Raw genomic sequence first — 17,710 nt, 5'->3', positions numbered from 1 at the left:
CTTTATGTTTTACTTGTTACTAATTTTTGGAAAAGGCAAGAAAATTTGCTTTTACTGACTAGCTATTAAATTTTTTCATAGTTTGGTTATTCAGTGCTCTTAATAATCATGTGAGTTTGCCATCTGTTTTCATACCCATTTCACAGATCACGAAAACTGAGACCTAGGAAAGTTGAGTTTCTTTTGCAGGACTCCTATGCTGTTATGCTATTGTCTCTCCTAATAGGGCTCCACTTCTGTTTCATGCTGTGGGTGCTGGGACTCAGCAGAGCACACTTCTCTTCCGTCTGGCTCCCTGACAGGCTGTGCCGATAAGGAGTACTGAGGGAGACTGGGGCTGGAGGATAAGGAAAGTACTTGCTCCTTCTTGTCTGCTTGCGTCCTGGAAGTACCACTACCACCCGGCTGATGCTCCCCGGGGCCACAGTTGCAGTTCATCCAACACCTAGAGAAGCAGCTTTATGCTTTCCACTCCTGAGAGGGACCAGCCAGCTGAGGAATGCGCCATTCTCAGGGCTCTAAATTCAACCCATAGGTCTCTTTAGTTTTGTTTTCTCCACTAAGGTGTTGGCAACTGCATCTTCCCATGATGCCCTTAGGTTCCTTTTATTCTTTTACTTGGCCAGTTAACAACTGTATGCGTTAAATCTCTGTGTTCAAATAGCTTGATATGCTTTCTGTCTACTGCATTGGTCCTCAGCCTTCCTAATGCTGGGACCCTTGAATACACTTCCCCATGCTGTGGTGACCCCCAACTATAAAGTTATTTTCATTGCTACTTCGTAACTGTCATTTTGCTACAGTTATGAATCATAATGTAAATATCTGACATGCAACCCCTGTGGGAAAGGGGGTGCGACACATAGGTTGAGAACCATTGGTCTACTGGCTGGGCCGGGATACTGTCCCATACAAATTAAGTAAAGATACAAGCCTGGGTCTGTGTGACTTCCTTCTCAAGCCCCCTTCTAGAGAGAGGAGTCCAGAGGGTGTCTACACTGCTTCAAGTGCAGCCATGATTGTGTCATGCCCTTGCTCAAAGCCCTCCAAGGGGTCCACATGGCCTCGAGAAGCTGCCCAGACCTAGGGCATGCTACTTCCAAACAGCTCTCTGCCTTCAGGCCCTGGGGTTCACCTTTACCCTTTACCCTCTGCTCCTCAATAGGAGCCTTCGCATGGTAGTGAGTGAGTTGAGGACACACACAGTTAGGGTTATTGCCTGCCTTCCTTCTTGACAGGCTGCAGTTGCCTGTGCTCCTTCCCCTTGGGTTTCTTACTAACCCTGCAGGGTTCTTAGCTTACACGCTAGTGGAAAGCCCCTTCTTTAAGAGTTAGGCATTCTTCCGGTTGTGTGTACCATCATTTTCCTGCCACAACCTTGACAATATAATTACTCACTTTCCAGCATACAGTCCCAAGCATGTGTGCACATGAGCTCCCATCTTTGTGCTTCGTTGTCAAACCTGTGTTGTTTTTCTTGACCTAACATGGTGTTGCTTTCTTTGAAGAGTTGGTGACGAATTTCCGTCTTCCTCACCTTCCACCCCTTCCTCGGTAACTCTGGTTCTAAGGAGCCACCACTCTTTTCTTAGCACCGGCCACGGTGTAATGTGCATTCATCTGAAACCTCCCCAGACAGTGTCTGTGTCTGTCTTCCTGGCCATTTGAAGAACTGGCACACGATAGGTGGTGTCGAGCTTGCTTCAGCGAATGGGTTGCCACCAAGCGTGGGCACGGTGGAAAGGACCTGTCAGTGTTCCTGCTTTAGTGTGATGTGTGACTGCTCACGTTTACAGACTTCCTTTCTGATGTCTCTGGGGGCATCTGTCATGTCTTCTTCCTCGGAATGCCCCCCTCTTGTCCTCACGTCATCCTGCTTTTCTGACAGTTTCCTCTTTCCTCTATTCTTTCCTTCCAGGTTGCTACTGTATAGACCTGTCACCTGTGGTTATGCCTTGCAGATGGAGTTCAGTTAGTGTGGTTTATGGACCTTGGAGTCTTAGCCTCTCATCCTATTTCCACTTCACTTTCCAAAACAAGACCACACATTCTCTACACTCCAGTGCACTGGGGCTATTGAGCACAGTGCTGGGCTAGGTTTCTCTGGGCCCTGGGGACTTGAGCTCAGATCTTCACTCTTGCACTGCAAATGCTTTGCTCCCTGGGCCATCTCCCAGCCTTCTCTGTGCTTTCTAGTTTCCCTCTTTCTCTTCTCTAGACTCCTCACTTGTCCTCACATTCACTTTAGAGAGTGCAGTTTCTCCCTGGTGCCCTGACTCTGCAGAGGCGCACCAGAACATTACCATTCTACCACCTCAACGCCTCCTCTGCGATTGGTTCCCAAGGCTGCAGTGTGTTCAGATGAGCAGCACTGCATCATGACCATTCCGAAGTGGAGCGATTGGTTCCCAAGGCTGCCGTGTGGTCAGATGAGCAGCATTGATTGTGTCATGGCCATTCCGAAGTGGAGCTGACTACTTGTATGATTTGGTGCTACTGTCTTGATGTTGGTGTTAAGGCCCAACACTTTCAACCACCATCGTTTTTATGTCAAAAGTACAGAACCAGCACAGTAACAGAACTTCCATCTTATCAACCTAGTTGAGCTCCTGAAAGTGTGTCAGGAACATGGGTTTATAGGACATCTTTGAGAATCATTATTGAAATGATTGTCATAATCTGTGGGATTTAAAGTTGGCCCAATTCCCAGTGGAGTCACTGTTAGATGTCAAAAAGGAGACAGTCCTGTCTGGTCATCCAATCTGAAAGTGGTCAGCCTCAAATGCATGAGCCCTCAAATGCATGAGCATATGTACAACAGATGGAGAAAGAGAGAGAGAGAGAGAGAGAGAGAGAGAGAGAGAGAGAGAGAGAGAGAGAGAGAGAGAGAACATGTAACAATGGTAATTAAAGAAGTAGAGGTCTTGAATTGGAGAGGTCATGTGTATGAACAGGAGAAGTTGGGGTGGAAATGATATTAATAGAGTACTCATGCATGAAATGCTCAAAAAGTAAAACATTTACATTTAAAATAAGAAAACTCATGGAATTCTTTCTAGAGATTATAAGCTGAGGCAGGAGGAGCAAGAGTTGGAGGATCAGCTGGGTGGTGGTGCTGCACACCTGTAATCCCAGCACTCGGGAGGCAGAGGTAGGTGAATCTCTGTGAGTTTGAGGCCAACTTGGTCTACAGAGCGAGATCCAGGACAGGCACCAAATGCTACACAGAGAAACCGTGTCTCAAAAAACAAACAAACAGAAAACAAACCAACAAAGAGTTGGAGGATAGTCTTGGCTAAGTAGAGAGTTCTAAGCCAGCATAGAGTACACAGCTAGACCTTGTTTCAGTTATTATGTGTATTATCTATTAGGTTCTTGTAGGGTAGGAAATCAGGCTGCAGATATTCTAAATTATTCCATATCATATAAAATTTCAGCTTCCAGGCTGTGTTTTGAATGACTGAATGTGTTTGTGTAAGTAAACAGTTATTGTGTGTTCAGCACAAACAATGAGCCATAGACTGACAAAAGAGTTATTTACACAAGTAAATCATTACTACCTGGGAACTTACCAAATTAAAACCAACATCACACAGACGCATGAGTATCAAAATCCTATCAGAAAGCTGAGCACAGCAGACCAGTGAGTGAGGTAGCCAGCTCCCCTGGGTCATACCAAAAGCAGGCTACTGTTTTCTGATCATCAGGGGCAGGTGGGAGTCACGGGATAAATGATGATGAACTACTCACCCAATGGTCGTTGGGTCTTGAGTTCAGCACACGCCTCCTGCTAGATACAGCCCCTTGGCCTTGCTGTTCATCTAGGCCCAACTTTGTGTGGTTTCCAGCTCGGCACCCCCTCCTGAACCAGGTTTGTGTGCCTCGAAGAGTGCATGGTGCTCTTTCTCCATCTCTCTTGCTGATTGATTGCTTCTGTTTACGAGAAACCAACTCTGATTTTACTCTTTGTGTGTGTGTGTGTGTGTGTGTGTGTGTGTGTGTGTGTGTGTGTGTGTGTGTGTGTTTTTTCTGTTTTCTTATTGGACTTACTTTTGTTCCGATCTGCATTATTTTCTTCCTTATGCTTACTTAAGGTTTGTTCTTTTTCTAGTTCCTTGCATTCAGTGTTAGACTATTTGGGATCTGTAAGTTTTTATTGGCATAAATTTACCATTTAGAATGTACTCATAGATTTTGATTGGTTGTGTGTATTTTTTCTACGGAATTTTTAAAATTTGTATTGTTTATGTATTACAGAGGGAGACAGAGAGACAAAGAGACAGACAGAGACAGAAATAGACAGAGACAGAGAGGGATACACACTGGCAATGGTACCAGGCTTTGAAACTTCACCCCCTTACCATGCTTTACTTCCTCTAGCAAGGCTTGTAGACCTTCTCAGACTACACTACCAGCTAAGTACCAAGTGTTAAACGTTAGAGCCTATAGGTGATATTTTTTACAGACTAAACTACTATACTCTGTGTGTGTGTGTGTGTGTGTGTGTGTGTGTGTGAGAGAGAGAGAGAGAGAGAGAGAGAGAGAGAGAGAGACAGACAGACAGACAGACAGACAGACAGACAGACAGACAGACACAGACACACAGAGACAGAGATCATGAACATAAGAGCAGATGCCCAGTGTAGGTCAGACCAGATACAGCACACCTTCCTGGAGCTAGAGTTAAGGAGGTTGTGAACTGAACTCTGGTCCTCTGCAAGAGCAGTCAGTGCTCTTAACTTCTGAGCTATCTCTCCAGCCCTGTTTCCTTCTGTCTCTGTCTCTGTCTCTGTCTCTGTCTCTGTCTCTCTCTCTCTTTTTGTCTCAAATCACTTCTAAATTTCCCTTTTGGGTTTATTATCTATCGGTTTCTCAGGAGGAGTGTGTTGTTTCATTCTGCATGTTTGTGAACATTCTAAATTCCTCTGGTGTTGATTCTAACTTTGTACTGTTGTGGTCAGAGAGCATATACCAAACTATTTCAATCTTGAACTCATTAAGACTTGTTTTGTAATCAATATCCTGTCTCCCTGAGAGAATTTTCCTTCCTAGAGTGTTTCTTGAGTCCTAAAGAAGCACACATATTTCACTACTCCTGGATGGATGGTCTCAGGCATGTCTGTTAGGTCTAATTGGACTAAGTAGGGCATTGAAGTCTTCTATGATTGAACTAGAGCCTAACTCTCTTTTTAGATTTATTGGCATTTGCTTTACCCACTTAATGCTTTGACATAGGTTTATACCTAAATATTAAAGATTGATTTATTTGATGTGTGTGAGTGTTTTGCCTGCATGTTTGTGCACCGCCGCATGTGCTTGGTACCTGGGGATTTCAGAAGATGGATCCCCTGTGAGCCCCCTGTGGATGCTGGGAACCAAACCCAAGCCCTCTCCAAGAACAATGAATGCCCTCAACCACTGACCTATCCCTCAACTCCTTGATGTATTTACACTATGTATGTCCACTTCTTGCAGCAGTCTTGGCTTGAATATTGTTTGGTCTTATAAAGTGTAGACCATTGTTTGTTTTCTGTTGTCCGATGTGTGTATGAGCTATCTTTATTCATCCATTACTTTCAGTCCTGTGTGTCTCTTAAGCTAAAAGGTGTCCCCTGTAGGCACCTTAGTAGGTCCACTTAGATCTTGTTTTCCACCCATTCAGCCATTTCGTGTCTTTTGGATGGCCACGTCAACTCGTTCTGTTTCGGTTCTCTCTTGTCAAGACTCATTCCGCTGCTTGGGTGTTTTCTGTTTGTTTATTTGTTACCCCTCTTGTGTTTACCTTTGGGCTGTGGTGTTTGTTCTGCAGTGTGAAGCTCTAATTCCTGTCTTTTTCCTGTTTGGGCGTCTGCTGCAGTGTTCTGTTCTGTGCTCACCCTGAGCTTGCAGACGACATGTTGTTGTAATAGACTATTTTAAGCTCACAACAACTTTGATCACAAACAAATGCCGAGGCTTTTTTTTTTTAACCCTATTCCCCAAATGTATATTTTTGTGTTTACAATCAACGTATTGTTTTTATATTCTTTTAACTTACTATAGCTGCAGTTGTTTTTGAAAACTTTAACTTTTGGCTTTCATGCTAGAGACTTAAAAGACATTGCAGAAGTGAAGTATTCTGAATTAGACTATGTATTCATCTCTACTAATGAGTTTTATAGTTTTGGAGACTTTCCTGATAGTAATTACCATCATTTCCTTTCTAAATGGAGACTTTCCTTGAGGAATCTAATGAGGGCTGGGGTTGTAGCAGAGTCTTGCCTAGTGAGCCCCAAACCCTAGGTTCAGTTCAGCACTGGATAAAATTTGGCCTGGTGGTACATGCTTGTAATCTCAGCCCTCAGTGGGCAGAGGCAGGAGGATCAGAAGTTCACATAGCCTGGGCAATATGAGACCCTGACTCAAACATTTTTTTTTTCTTATAAGACAGGTCAGTTTGGAGAGTGGATTGCCATGATTCTGAGGCTAACCTGGCCTATATAATACATTTCAAACCAGTCTGGGCTATAGCACTTATCCCACTTAACATAATGTCCTTTAGTTCTATACATTTCCCTGCCCATGGTTTTTCAGTTATCTAACATGGCTTTACTTTACAGCTGAATAAGACTCCATTGTGTTTACATTTTCTATATCCATCTTCTATTGGTAGATAGGTAGGCTTAGTTCCATTTCTTAGATATTGCAAATATTGTAGCAATAAGCATGGATGTGCTAGAATCTCTGTGGTATGGTGACTTAGCATTGTTTGGATGTACATCTGGGAGTGGAATAGCTAGATCATATGGCAGATCTATTTTAATTTAAAAATTATGTTATTGATTTATTGTGTGTGTGCATGTATATGTACGAGTGTGTGTATGAGTGAGGGCTTGTATGGAGGTCAGGGACAACTTTTAAAAATTATTTTATTTTTTTCTGAGACAGGGTTTCTATGTGGAGCAGCCCTGGTTATTCTGGAACTCACTCTGTAGACCAGGCTGTCCTCAAACTCACAGAGATCCTCCTGCCTCTACCCCCCAAGGGGTGGGATTAAAGGCGTGCGCTTCTAACCACCCACCTAACAGGACAACTTTTGGGAGTCAGTTTTTGCCTTCTGCCTCATTGAAGAGGGGTCTTTCTTGTTTCTGATGCTGCACAGTGTACATCAGGCTATCTGACCAGAGAATTATGCTAATTACCCTGTCTCCACCTCCCTTCTCCCAGTAAGAGTGCTGAGATGATTTTATTTGTATACACACACACACACACACACACACACACACACACACACACACACACACACAAATGTCAATGCATCTCGCCTTTTGTATAGGTTCTGGTGATCAAATTAGTGTCATTAGGCAAGAAGCACATTATTAACCCACTGATCTATCATTTGTACCCCCTCACTTTTTGAGGAATTTCTACATTGACTTCCATAGTGGTTATTTCAGTTTATATTCTTAGCAGAGTTTATTAGGGTCCCTCTCCCCCCAAACCTTGTCAGCATTTGTTTTCATGTTGCTAGCCATTCTGACCTGGGTGAGATCAGATCTCAAAGCAGTGTTAATTTGCATTTCTCGATGGCAAAAATGTGAACACTAATTCAAATCTTTCTTTGTCATTTTTAATTCTTTGATTAGCTCATTTGTCGATTGGAAATTATTTGGTATTTATTTTTTTACAGCTTTTTATATTTTCTAGATAGTAATCATCTGTCTGATACATAGTTGGCAGATTTTTTTCAGTCCTCTTGGCATTTTCATGTGATTGTTTCCTTTGCTGTCAAAACCCTTTTTAATTTCCTGTCATCCCATTATTCAGTTCTTGGGGTTATTTTATGTGCTTTTGTAGTCATGTTCAGAAAGTCTTTGCCTATGTCTACATTTTTAAAAAAAAATAATTAATTAACTTTAATTTTATATAGATTGGTGTTTTGCCTGTATGTAAGTCTATGTACCGCATGTGTGTCTGGTGCCTACAGAGGTCAGAAGAGGGCACCAGATTACCTGGAACTGGAGTTACAGACAATTTTGAGCCACATGTGGGTGCTGGGAATTGACCCTTGGTCCTCTGGAATCGCTGCCCAGTGCTCTTAACTTCTGAGGCGTCTCTCCAGCCCCCTTGCCTGTGTCTTGAAGTGTTTTCCTGTGCTTTCTTCTTACACTTCCTATGTCCGTGATTCATTTTGAATTGCCCTTTGTGCAGGATGGTAAGGTAGAGATCTATGTTCCTATCATAGCTGTTGATCTCCAGTTTTCCCCAGTGCAAACCTGCCTTTTTTCTAATGTATACTTTTGATGTCTTTGTTGAAAATTAAGTGGATTAAGGTTAATTTTTGGGTCTTCTGTCCTATTCCATTGGTCTACATGTCTCATCTTTGTGCCAGTACCATGATGCTTCTGTTAATATGGCTCTATAGTGTAGTTTGAGATCAGGTATTCTAAAGCCTTGACAGAGTTGGATCTGTTTTTTCACAGCATAGAAAAAGGAAAACACGTGAGAAGCAAGGTTATATAAATGAAAAGAAAAGGGAGAGGAGAAGTATAACGGAATATTACGGAGGAAAAAAAATGAGCAAGAGATTAAAAGAGAAGAAAAATCAAAACAAAATTCCAATCATGGGAAAGTTTGAAAATAAAGTGAGAAGGGTCAGGAGAGATGTTTTTCAGTCAGAGTACCTGCTGTTCTTAAAGGGGACCTATTTCATTCCTAGCACCCACATCATGGCTCACAACCATTTGTACCTCCAGTTCCCAGGGATCTGATGCCCTCTACTGACCTCCCTCCCTCCCTCCCTCCCTCCCTCCCTCCCTCCCTCCCTCCCTCCCTCCCTCCTTTCTTTCTTTCTCTCTTTTTCTTTCTTTTTGGAGACAGGGTTTCTCTCTCTCTTTGTATCTTTGACTGTCCTAGAGCTCACTTTGGAGACAGGCTGGCCTCGAACTCACAGAGATCCTCCTGCCTTTGCCTCTTGATTGCTGAGATTAAAGGCGTGCGTCCCCACCACCTGGCCCTGTGTTTTTCTTTTTTTTAGTAGGAACAGGGACAGCTAAGATAAGAAGTTTCCTTTGGTCTGTGTGGCCATCCTAAGTTTTTGATGTAACATGCTTCAGAACTCTCCTTCTCTTGCCCTCTTCTAAATGTAGTCTATTTACTGGAGAGCTCCTTTGTCTGGAGGTGGGAGGTGCATGAATGTTAGGCTCCTGTTGTTAGCCATCTTGCTTATACAAAGGGATTCTGAACAAGAGAATTTGGGGCAAGAGTTAAAAAACAAACCAACCTAAGAGCATGAAATGTCGAAAAGGCTTTTGGCTCCTGAGTGGGAGTTTCTTTCTCAGAGGTTCTTTTAAGAGCAGGAGTTCTTTGCATCAGAGTGGACTTACCAAGGAAAGGTTCCCCTGGCACCTGCTATTTTGTCCCTTGATCATAGGAGTTTCGTCCTTGCTGTCTACTGAGTCTGTACTGCTGAGGCCGTGGTAGTCCTGGGCAGGCAGGGCTTCATAGAAAGGCAAGCCATAACTGTTTCTGGGGGTTTCATATTTCACCGTTTTGTGTGCCTTTAGTGAGAACTGTTTATCTTCTCTCGGAGACTTGTGATCCTGGGATGGTTGTACTTTATTCCAGACCAGCCTCAGAAAAGATCCTCTGGCAGATTTCTTTGGACCCATTGAATTGATTTGCTTCATAGAACTACATGCTATCTTCACATTCGTTTCTTCTTCTACTCTGACTATATATACTGTGCCCAGGGCAAAAAAAAAGCATGTGTAACCAGAACACATACTATCAAGGCCTACCCCCAAATCTTCCTGAGTATTTATGGGGTTATAAAGTGGACATCAGTTCACAGCTGCACTTTGTCCAAGCTTCACTGTACAGATGGCTGTGTATACTGCCCTTCACATCCCCGTGGAGGAAGATTTATGTGCTCTTCTCTCTCCCTGTCCCTCCCTTTTAATAATTTGTTTCTGTGTCTAATAGTCATCATGACCAGGAAATGTTTTTCTCATGTGTGGCTTAAATCTCTCCATCTGCACCTTAACCATATTTCTTTACCCTTCGACCTCAGTTGAGGTGGGAAGCAGGCAGTTATTATTATTCCTCAATTTCTGTGGCTGTTGAAAGACAGAGCTTTACCCATTGTACAAGTCAGTGGTACTAATAAAGTCAAATTTCCCAGAGAAAAATAAACATCTGTCTGTTCTACATGAAACAGACATTACTTTGTTTCAGAATCAGGGGAGTATTAAAGAAGAGATAGTAGTACAAGCTTATGGGAAATTCAGATGATCACATTCATACAATAAAGCATTAGTGTAGTATTCTCCATCCCCCTACCCTCACCATCTGCTTCTCAAAGTAACTTGTGAATAAGGCAGTATAACTGCAGGCATGTAATTGAGCTTTGCTATGAACAGTTATATAGTTTACATTGATTTAAACAGTGTTGACTGCTTTTGAACATTTAGATGTAGCCTATAGAAAAAGCATGTAATACTAAAACTATGCTTCTGAAATGAAATGTATTTACCAATAAATTCCGACCAGGCACAAATGAAGGGACAGATGATTTGAAAGGCAGGAAGCTGAGAAGTGAAAAAAACGAAGAAGGACTTAATATCTTTTTAGGACTTGGAACAATGTGATGTCTTTTGTAGATGACAACAGATAAAACAGCTTAAGCATTAATGCAAGTTAGATAAGCAACAGGTGGGGGTATTGAATGCTTTTGTCTGTTTGTAGATTACATCCTGATCTCTTTTTGTTGCTTCCCATAATTCCTGGGGTTCCCCTGAGAAACCCACGTATTCAGGGTAGACATTCGGCCTTTTGTACATAATTTACAGGATTGCTCAGCCATAAAAATTGTATTTATTCTTTCAGTCTTACAGTGTACTCTGATTGTATCTTCCCCATATCTTCTCTTCTCTCCCAGTTGAAACCCTCTTCCAATAAGTCCCCTTTCTCCATTAGCTCTTGTCATTATGCAGCATCGGGCTCTTCGTGTGGCCATTGAGTCAGCGTTCGCTTTGCTCCAGTAGTGCTGACTGACATGAATAGTTAAGTCTAGCAGAGCTGCCTCCCTGGTCTACATGTTATTATCTGCATTCCTGAAAAATACAAAAAACTTGTGTTTTATAAAATTCACATTAGGCATCAGGGCTCATTGTGAAAGGAGAATTTACCTTCAGAAACAGCCCATTACACACACACACATACACACACACACACACACACACACACACACACACACACACACACACCCTTGTAATCAGAGTATTAACAAAACAATAATAATCTTAATAAATACTGGTACAGTTAAAAGGATACATTTAATTGCTACACATTAATCTTATAGCAAATATAGGACTTGATATAAGGAGTTGAAGGCAGCTCCTTGGGAAGTGGTAGAGAAGAGGCGGCTGTTTAGCATTGGAGGCAAAGGGAAACGCATTGAAGACAGTGGCCATCTGGGGGGATGCAGGCCAGGACAAGCATGGCCAGCAGAGCCGAGAGGCAGAGCTGCGCATGGGCATCGCTTCATTAGCACTCAGCTCTGTCTGTAGCTCGTGCTGCTCAGCACTGCCCATTTACTTTGTTTTTCCCCACGAGAGAATTGTATTTTAATAAGTTTGCTTTAATGTACTGAATTAGTAGTTTAAAGACTTAAAAGTCACTTGTTCAGCGTCAAAGTGTCACTTGTTAAAAAGTTGCTGTATATCATTGTGGTCTTGATATAAAGTAACCTTTTTTATGGTCCTTAAAATTGTCTTGCAAAGCCTCTGGCTTGACATTTTGAAATCACCATGTAAATCTGCCTGACAAGTCCCCCTTCTCTTTCATAAAGTGAAGGATGGCCAATGATTCTGTTACCTCTTCAATGCCTGGTTCTTATTGCTTGCTGTCTAGTTGAAGGGAACTGGGGAGCTTTATTTAATTTCCCATGATAGCATTTTATGGGTGGGGGGTTGGATGACTTTACTTGACGTAATAACATTGGTGCAAAAACACTTCTGTCTAATTACTTGTAACTTTTATTACAAACACATGAAATATGCAATATTTACAGCATTTTCATTTTGTAAATGCAATGCTCTAAAACACATAGAGCACCCTAGTAAAAACAGTTTACAAATAAAAGGTGCAGAAGTGGGGAAATTCACCTAAATTACAGCTCACTGATGGACTCATCATGCAGAATCACCGAAGCATGATCATGGAAGAGTTTTTGTTAGTTAATTGGTTGGTTTACTTTTTTCTTTTTTTTTTTTTATTTTGTATAAGGTTGTGCTTAAATTCCCGAAACTGTCACAAGTTTATTTTAAAGCATCTGTGTGAAATACTCGTTTGCCACCCTCCAGTTTGTATGTTATTCCAGTTAGAGAAGTGACCCACTGTTATGGCATAGCCTATGATGTGGTGGTGGCGTGGGGATGGAAGAAGAGGATCAGAGCACTGATGCTTAGTGATCACCAGCTCATGGTGTGGGGTTTGCTTGGCCTTTCTTGTTAAGAAATCGTTTGTCTCTTTAGATCACAAGCCTTATGTGGAAAGGAGGCATTACCTAGGTATGGTGGCTAAGTACAGTCTGAGCAGTGCTAACCGTAAAAGTTCTGTCTTCTAATTGGAGACACCCTTATCTTCAAGACGAGCATATGCTGAGGCTAGGGGAGGGCTCAGTGGCAGATCACTTGCCTAGAGCAGGTGAGGCAAAACTAGAACACAGAGTTATTACAATAAAAATCTAAGCAGACCATCTGGCAAGTTCTTTACTGATTCTCATTTCTGGTAGCCTCCCTAAAACAGAATCACAGGACACACATGGAGCCTGTCACACTCTGGAGACTTATGTTTCTTTGTTGTTACCATCATGTTGAATAAAATGTGTATGATTGTTATATGGATCTCCTCCTCCCACCCACCCGTCACTCCCCTGTCGTGCTGAAGAATGAACCCGCTGTTTTCTGCATACCAGGAAGGCCTTCTACCATGGAGCTATATCCTTAGCTTCTTCCACCCTCACCCCAGCACTAAGGATTGAACCTAGAGCCTTGCACATGCTAGGCAAGCATGGCTATCTCTTTCAGTGCACTGAAATGTGCTTTCCAGGAGCCACACTGACATCATCTGCATGTTGCACATCCAAAAATACATTGAGGAGCTGAGGGTGTAATCCAATATCATTTGCAAGCAGTGGGCTAAGTTCAGAGTTCATACCAATCTTGGGGTCTATACACTTTAGACCATTGTTTCTTTTCACATATTTAATATAATAAGTGTGTGTCAGCATTTTGTGGCACAAAAATGAGAATCATGTGTACAAAAAGTATGTAACATTACATGTAATTCATGAGATAACCCAAATTAATCAAGAGAGCATCAAGGAGGCATTTGTCCATAAGTTTACAACTAGCAGCAATGTGTTTATTTCTGTGCCTGGCATGAAATATATAGCAAATTAATAGATAGTTGAAAGTTAGTGGTACAAACCAATAAAAAAGGAAACAATTAAGGCACAGGAAAAGTTTGAATGGACACTTTACTTGAAAAAGTGTTGGATGTCAGATAGGCACCTGAGAAGATGATCAACTTTAGTAGTCCTTAGAAAAATGCAAGTTCAAACCACAAGGAGCTTTTACTACACACTTGTTAGAATAGCTAAAATAAATGGAACTGACACTATCCAGTGCTGGTGAGGCTGTGGGGTGACTAGAACTCTCACCATTTGGCCTTAGGTTGCCAGTTTCTTATAATAAGTGTGCACTTAGCATAGGACCCAACTCCTGGAAATTTGCCAAAGAAAAATGAAACCATAGGTGCGTGTATATGCATGAAAACATGTACTCAGATGTTGGTGAAGGACTATTTACAGTTTTAAGAATGAAGATTACCCCAGAGATCATTTGCTGTGGAAAGACAACTAAGTGCCTAAGTTTTAGTAAATCTAATACAATGAAGTAATATTCAGCAAGTAAAAGGAGAAAGCTATTATTTAATTCAAGAACATGGATGAATCTCAAATACACTATGCTATGTGAAAAAAGCCAGACTCAAATAGTTACATCTATGTGGTCCCATTAGTAGGACACTCTAGAAAGGAAAAAACTCACAAATAGAAGCCAGAAAGGCGTTTTAGTGCTCACCAAGGAGTAGAGTTGGAGATGGAGTTGACTACAGAGAGCGAGAGTGTTAGAATGATAGAAATGGTGTGCATCTAAATGGCTTACCCACCACAAATGCTGTGTGTATGCGTCAAAACTCAGAACTGCACACCAGAAAAGGATGGATTTTCACTGTGTCTAAGCAATACCTTAATAAACCTAAGAGCAAGGGAAGAAGTATATGATGAAGTTTTTCTTTTCTTTTTTCTTTTTGTTAGTATGTGAACAAGTAAATTGTTAGGTTGCACTGAGAACCAGGGATGGGAGAGGGTAGTTGAGGAGGAGAATGAAAGCAAAATTCAGTGATATATGATATGAAGATTTCCTAAATGAAACCTGTTATTTTGTATGCTAACTAGAGAGATACACAGAGATGGATGGAAGGATGGATGGATGGATGGATGGATGGATGGATGGATGGATGGATGGAATAGGCATTTCCTGTTCTTTTTCTTAGATGCTTGCCATGATACATTGATAAGAAAGAACTTCAGTATTTTTTTTTTTTTTTTTTTTTTTTTTTTTTTTTTTTTGGTTTTTCGAGACAGGGTTTCTCTGCGTAGCTTTGCGCCTTTCCTGGAGCTCACTTGGTAGCCCAGGCTGGCCTCGAACTCACAGAGATCCGCCTGGCTCTGCCTCCCGAGTGCTGGGATTAAAGGCGTGCGCCACCACCGCCCGGCGAACTTCAGTATTTTTTTAATCTCTTCAAAAACATTTATTTAAAGAGCAAATATAACTCAGGCTTTTAAGTTTCTCATGGCCAGGTCTGTTTTGTGTGTATCCAAATCTTCAACAACAGCTACTTACTAGGTGGCATCTGCCAGCTAACACTGTGGCAGACACTCCGCTCTGAGCATCTTGGGTGAGGTTAATAGATGCTGCCTTGTGTAGTTGCTCTGAGGATCAGAAGAGGGCTTGTTTCTCTTAGTGCATGCATGTGCTGAGTTAATGCAGGTGGTTTTATTAACAATTTTAAAAAACTGTAAGCATAGCAATAAAGAGTTGAAATTCAGTTTCAGAAAACAGTCCACACATGGCATTGGTGAAATCTACAGGAATGGTCTATTGACTTACAGTTATGTCTGCCTCACTGCCTTCTTTTTGTCTCGTGGGGAGAATTTGGTGTATAGGAAGGAGCCTTGTGTAAAGCATTGATGACTATCAGCTATGAAATGTAACAAATCGGAGAGTGGGAGATGAGTCCATCACAGGACAATGAAGGAAGTGTATTGGTTCACTGTGTGCACATGATTACATGCACTTTGTACGTTCACTAGCAATTTACCCTCGTTTGTCATACACTTTTGGGCCATGTAGCAGATGGCCTTGGACCTCATGAATGCAGTTATGAAGTCTCTGATACCAGTGGTGAAGGTTTTGGTCATGACTGTAACATGCTTTTTCTACATGCACACAATTAAAAAGCTTTTCATTTACCTCTTGGATTCTTGTGTCCATATGTCATTCATAGATTTCTATGTTGAGATCAACAGATATTTGTGTGCCTTTATTTGAAAACTCATTTTAGGATATTAGGAAATTATAAAATGAGTCATACTAGCAATATGGCTTTGGCCAGTTGGCTTAATCTCTATTTTCTTTCTTGCAAAAGCAGCAAATATGATCAGCTTTGATGTTGTCCTTGTGTTATTGGAAGAATCATAATAGTTTAGGGAAGACTGATCAGCTCTGGAGTTCTATGCACATCTAAGACAGGGTTTGTTCACAGCTTCCTTGTCATTATTTAGTACAAGTGAAGAGATTGCACTGATACGTTTTTATGTTTCTCCAGGGAGAGTCACACCAGGGCAGCTCATGTCCTATATTCAACTCTTCAAGAACAACCTCAAAGCTCTTACAAATCACTGTGGGCTCCTACAGCTTGGGATGGCCACAGTTCAAACTCTGAAACACCCACAGACTGCCAAGTGGGATAACTTTCTGGCATTCGAAAGGCTCCTTCTACAGGTATGTTGCTATTGTGAACTTATTAATATGTTACTGATTGAAGTTTTGACTTCCAGAAAAACACTTGGATATCTATTATTATCTGCGTAAAATCATATTGTTGACATATGCAATTATGGTTCGAATGAGAATGTTCCACAGAGGGTCAGATGTTGGACTACTTGGTCTCTGGTTGGTGGTGCTGTTTGGATAGGTTAAGAGATGTGGCCTTGATAGAAGAAGTGCACCGCTGTGGACAGGCCTTGAGGACTCAGGGTCTCCCACAATTCCCAGTTTGCTTTCTTTGCTTCATGCTTGTGGTTTAAGACGTGAGCCTCCACCTCGCTGCTTCAGCCACCAAGGCCACCTGCTGCCATACTTGCCCCGTTGCAGTGGTGATGGCCTCTTATCCCTCTGGAACCGAAAGCCCAAATAAAGCCTACCTTCTGTGAGCTGCCTTGGTCGTGGAGTTTTATCATGCAATAGGAAAATAACTGATATGTGTGCCCTGCACCCAATCCTCTACATGCCATCCAGTTAACATTCAACCAGAAACCTCCACATAATTATAAAAATTAACATTTTTGCCTTGACTTCTTGATTATAAGGAAAATTTTGACCATTTTGCTAACTTCTGGACACATTTCACTTTTATAGCCTTTGGATCTTTCTAGATCTTGATAGGCTTTATTTAATTCTTGCTACTTTTCCTGTAAGAATATCTAGCTATTTAGATTTCTTTTTTTTCTTTTTATTCTTTTTTATTTTATAATTTAATTTAATTCTACATATCAGGCAAGGATTCCCTTGTTTCCTCCCTCCCCTCCAGCCCCCCCCCCCCCAATTTCCATCTCCTCCAGGGCAAAGATATTTAGATTTCTTTTGGCACTACCTAGTCTGTAGTCTTTAAACAAGGTAGATCACATGCTTTAACAGAATGCTTGTCAACAGATGGAGGGGAGAAATCCTGTTTATAGTCTTTAGTAAGAGATCTGTTTGTAGGGGAAGAACTTTCCATAATTTACGAACTGTCTTCATAGGAAACGTCTAAAAATGTGCAATTTTATATTATAGGGTATAAATTATAGAGAATTTACACATATGTATTTTTAAAATATAATATTACAAAAGATAAACTTACATAATACAGCTAACATCTATGAACTTCCTTACAGGTATAATAATTTACCATTTTTTTTCATAATTACCCTTCAACCCTTTAGAAATAAAAGTAGAGATAAGTAAAGCATCTTTGATATAGATTTTTCCCTAATCTGGTTCTTTTTTTCCCTCTATAGGTAGTCCTAGCTCTGTTTCTAACTTTTTAAAAAAATAATTTTTTATGTTTATTTTATGTACATTGGTATTTTGCCTGCATGTATGTCTGTATAAGGGTGTCAGATCCCCTGCAATAGGAGGTACAGACAGTTGTAAGCTACCATGTGTGTGCTGGGCATTGAACATGGGTCAAGAATAGCCAGTGTTCTTAACCACTGAGCCATCTATCCAGACCCCTGTTTCTTGCTTTTTTTATTTTTTCTAAATATTTATTTTTCTATATCACTAGTAGAGTACAGTTACTATGGGCTTTAATTTTTGCATAAGTTACATTATATTAT

At 41.3% G+C, this 17,710-nt stretch overlaps 1 protein-coding gene across 2 annotated transcripts in view; it reads left to right on the top strand.

Moving 5' to 3' along the window:
- Scfd2 (sec1 family domain containing 2) overlaps positions 1 to 17,710 on the top strand; it is a 327,459-nt gene that overhangs the window by 33,083 nt on the left and 276,666 nt on the right. For both annotated transcript variants that reach the window (XM_076546449.1, XM_006979706.4), the window contains exon 4: positions 15,937 to 16,112. In XM_076546449.1, coding sequence (XP_076402564.1) covers positions 15,937 to 16,112 — 176 coding nt within the window. The remainder of the gene's footprint in view (positions 1 to 15,936; positions 16,113 to 17,710) is intronic.

The sequence above is a fragment of the Peromyscus maniculatus genome, chromosome 10 (assembly GCF_049852395.1).
Source record: "Peromyscus maniculatus bairdii isolate BWxNUB_F1_BW_parent chromosome 10, HU_Pman_BW_mat_3.1, whole genome shotgun sequence".
Classification (NCBI taxonomy): domain Eukaryota; kingdom Metazoa; phylum Chordata; class Mammalia; order Rodentia; family Cricetidae; genus Peromyscus; species Peromyscus maniculatus.
The sequence above is the reverse complement of the archived record's forward strand: the minus strand, read 5'-3'. Positions and strand labels throughout refer to the sequence as shown.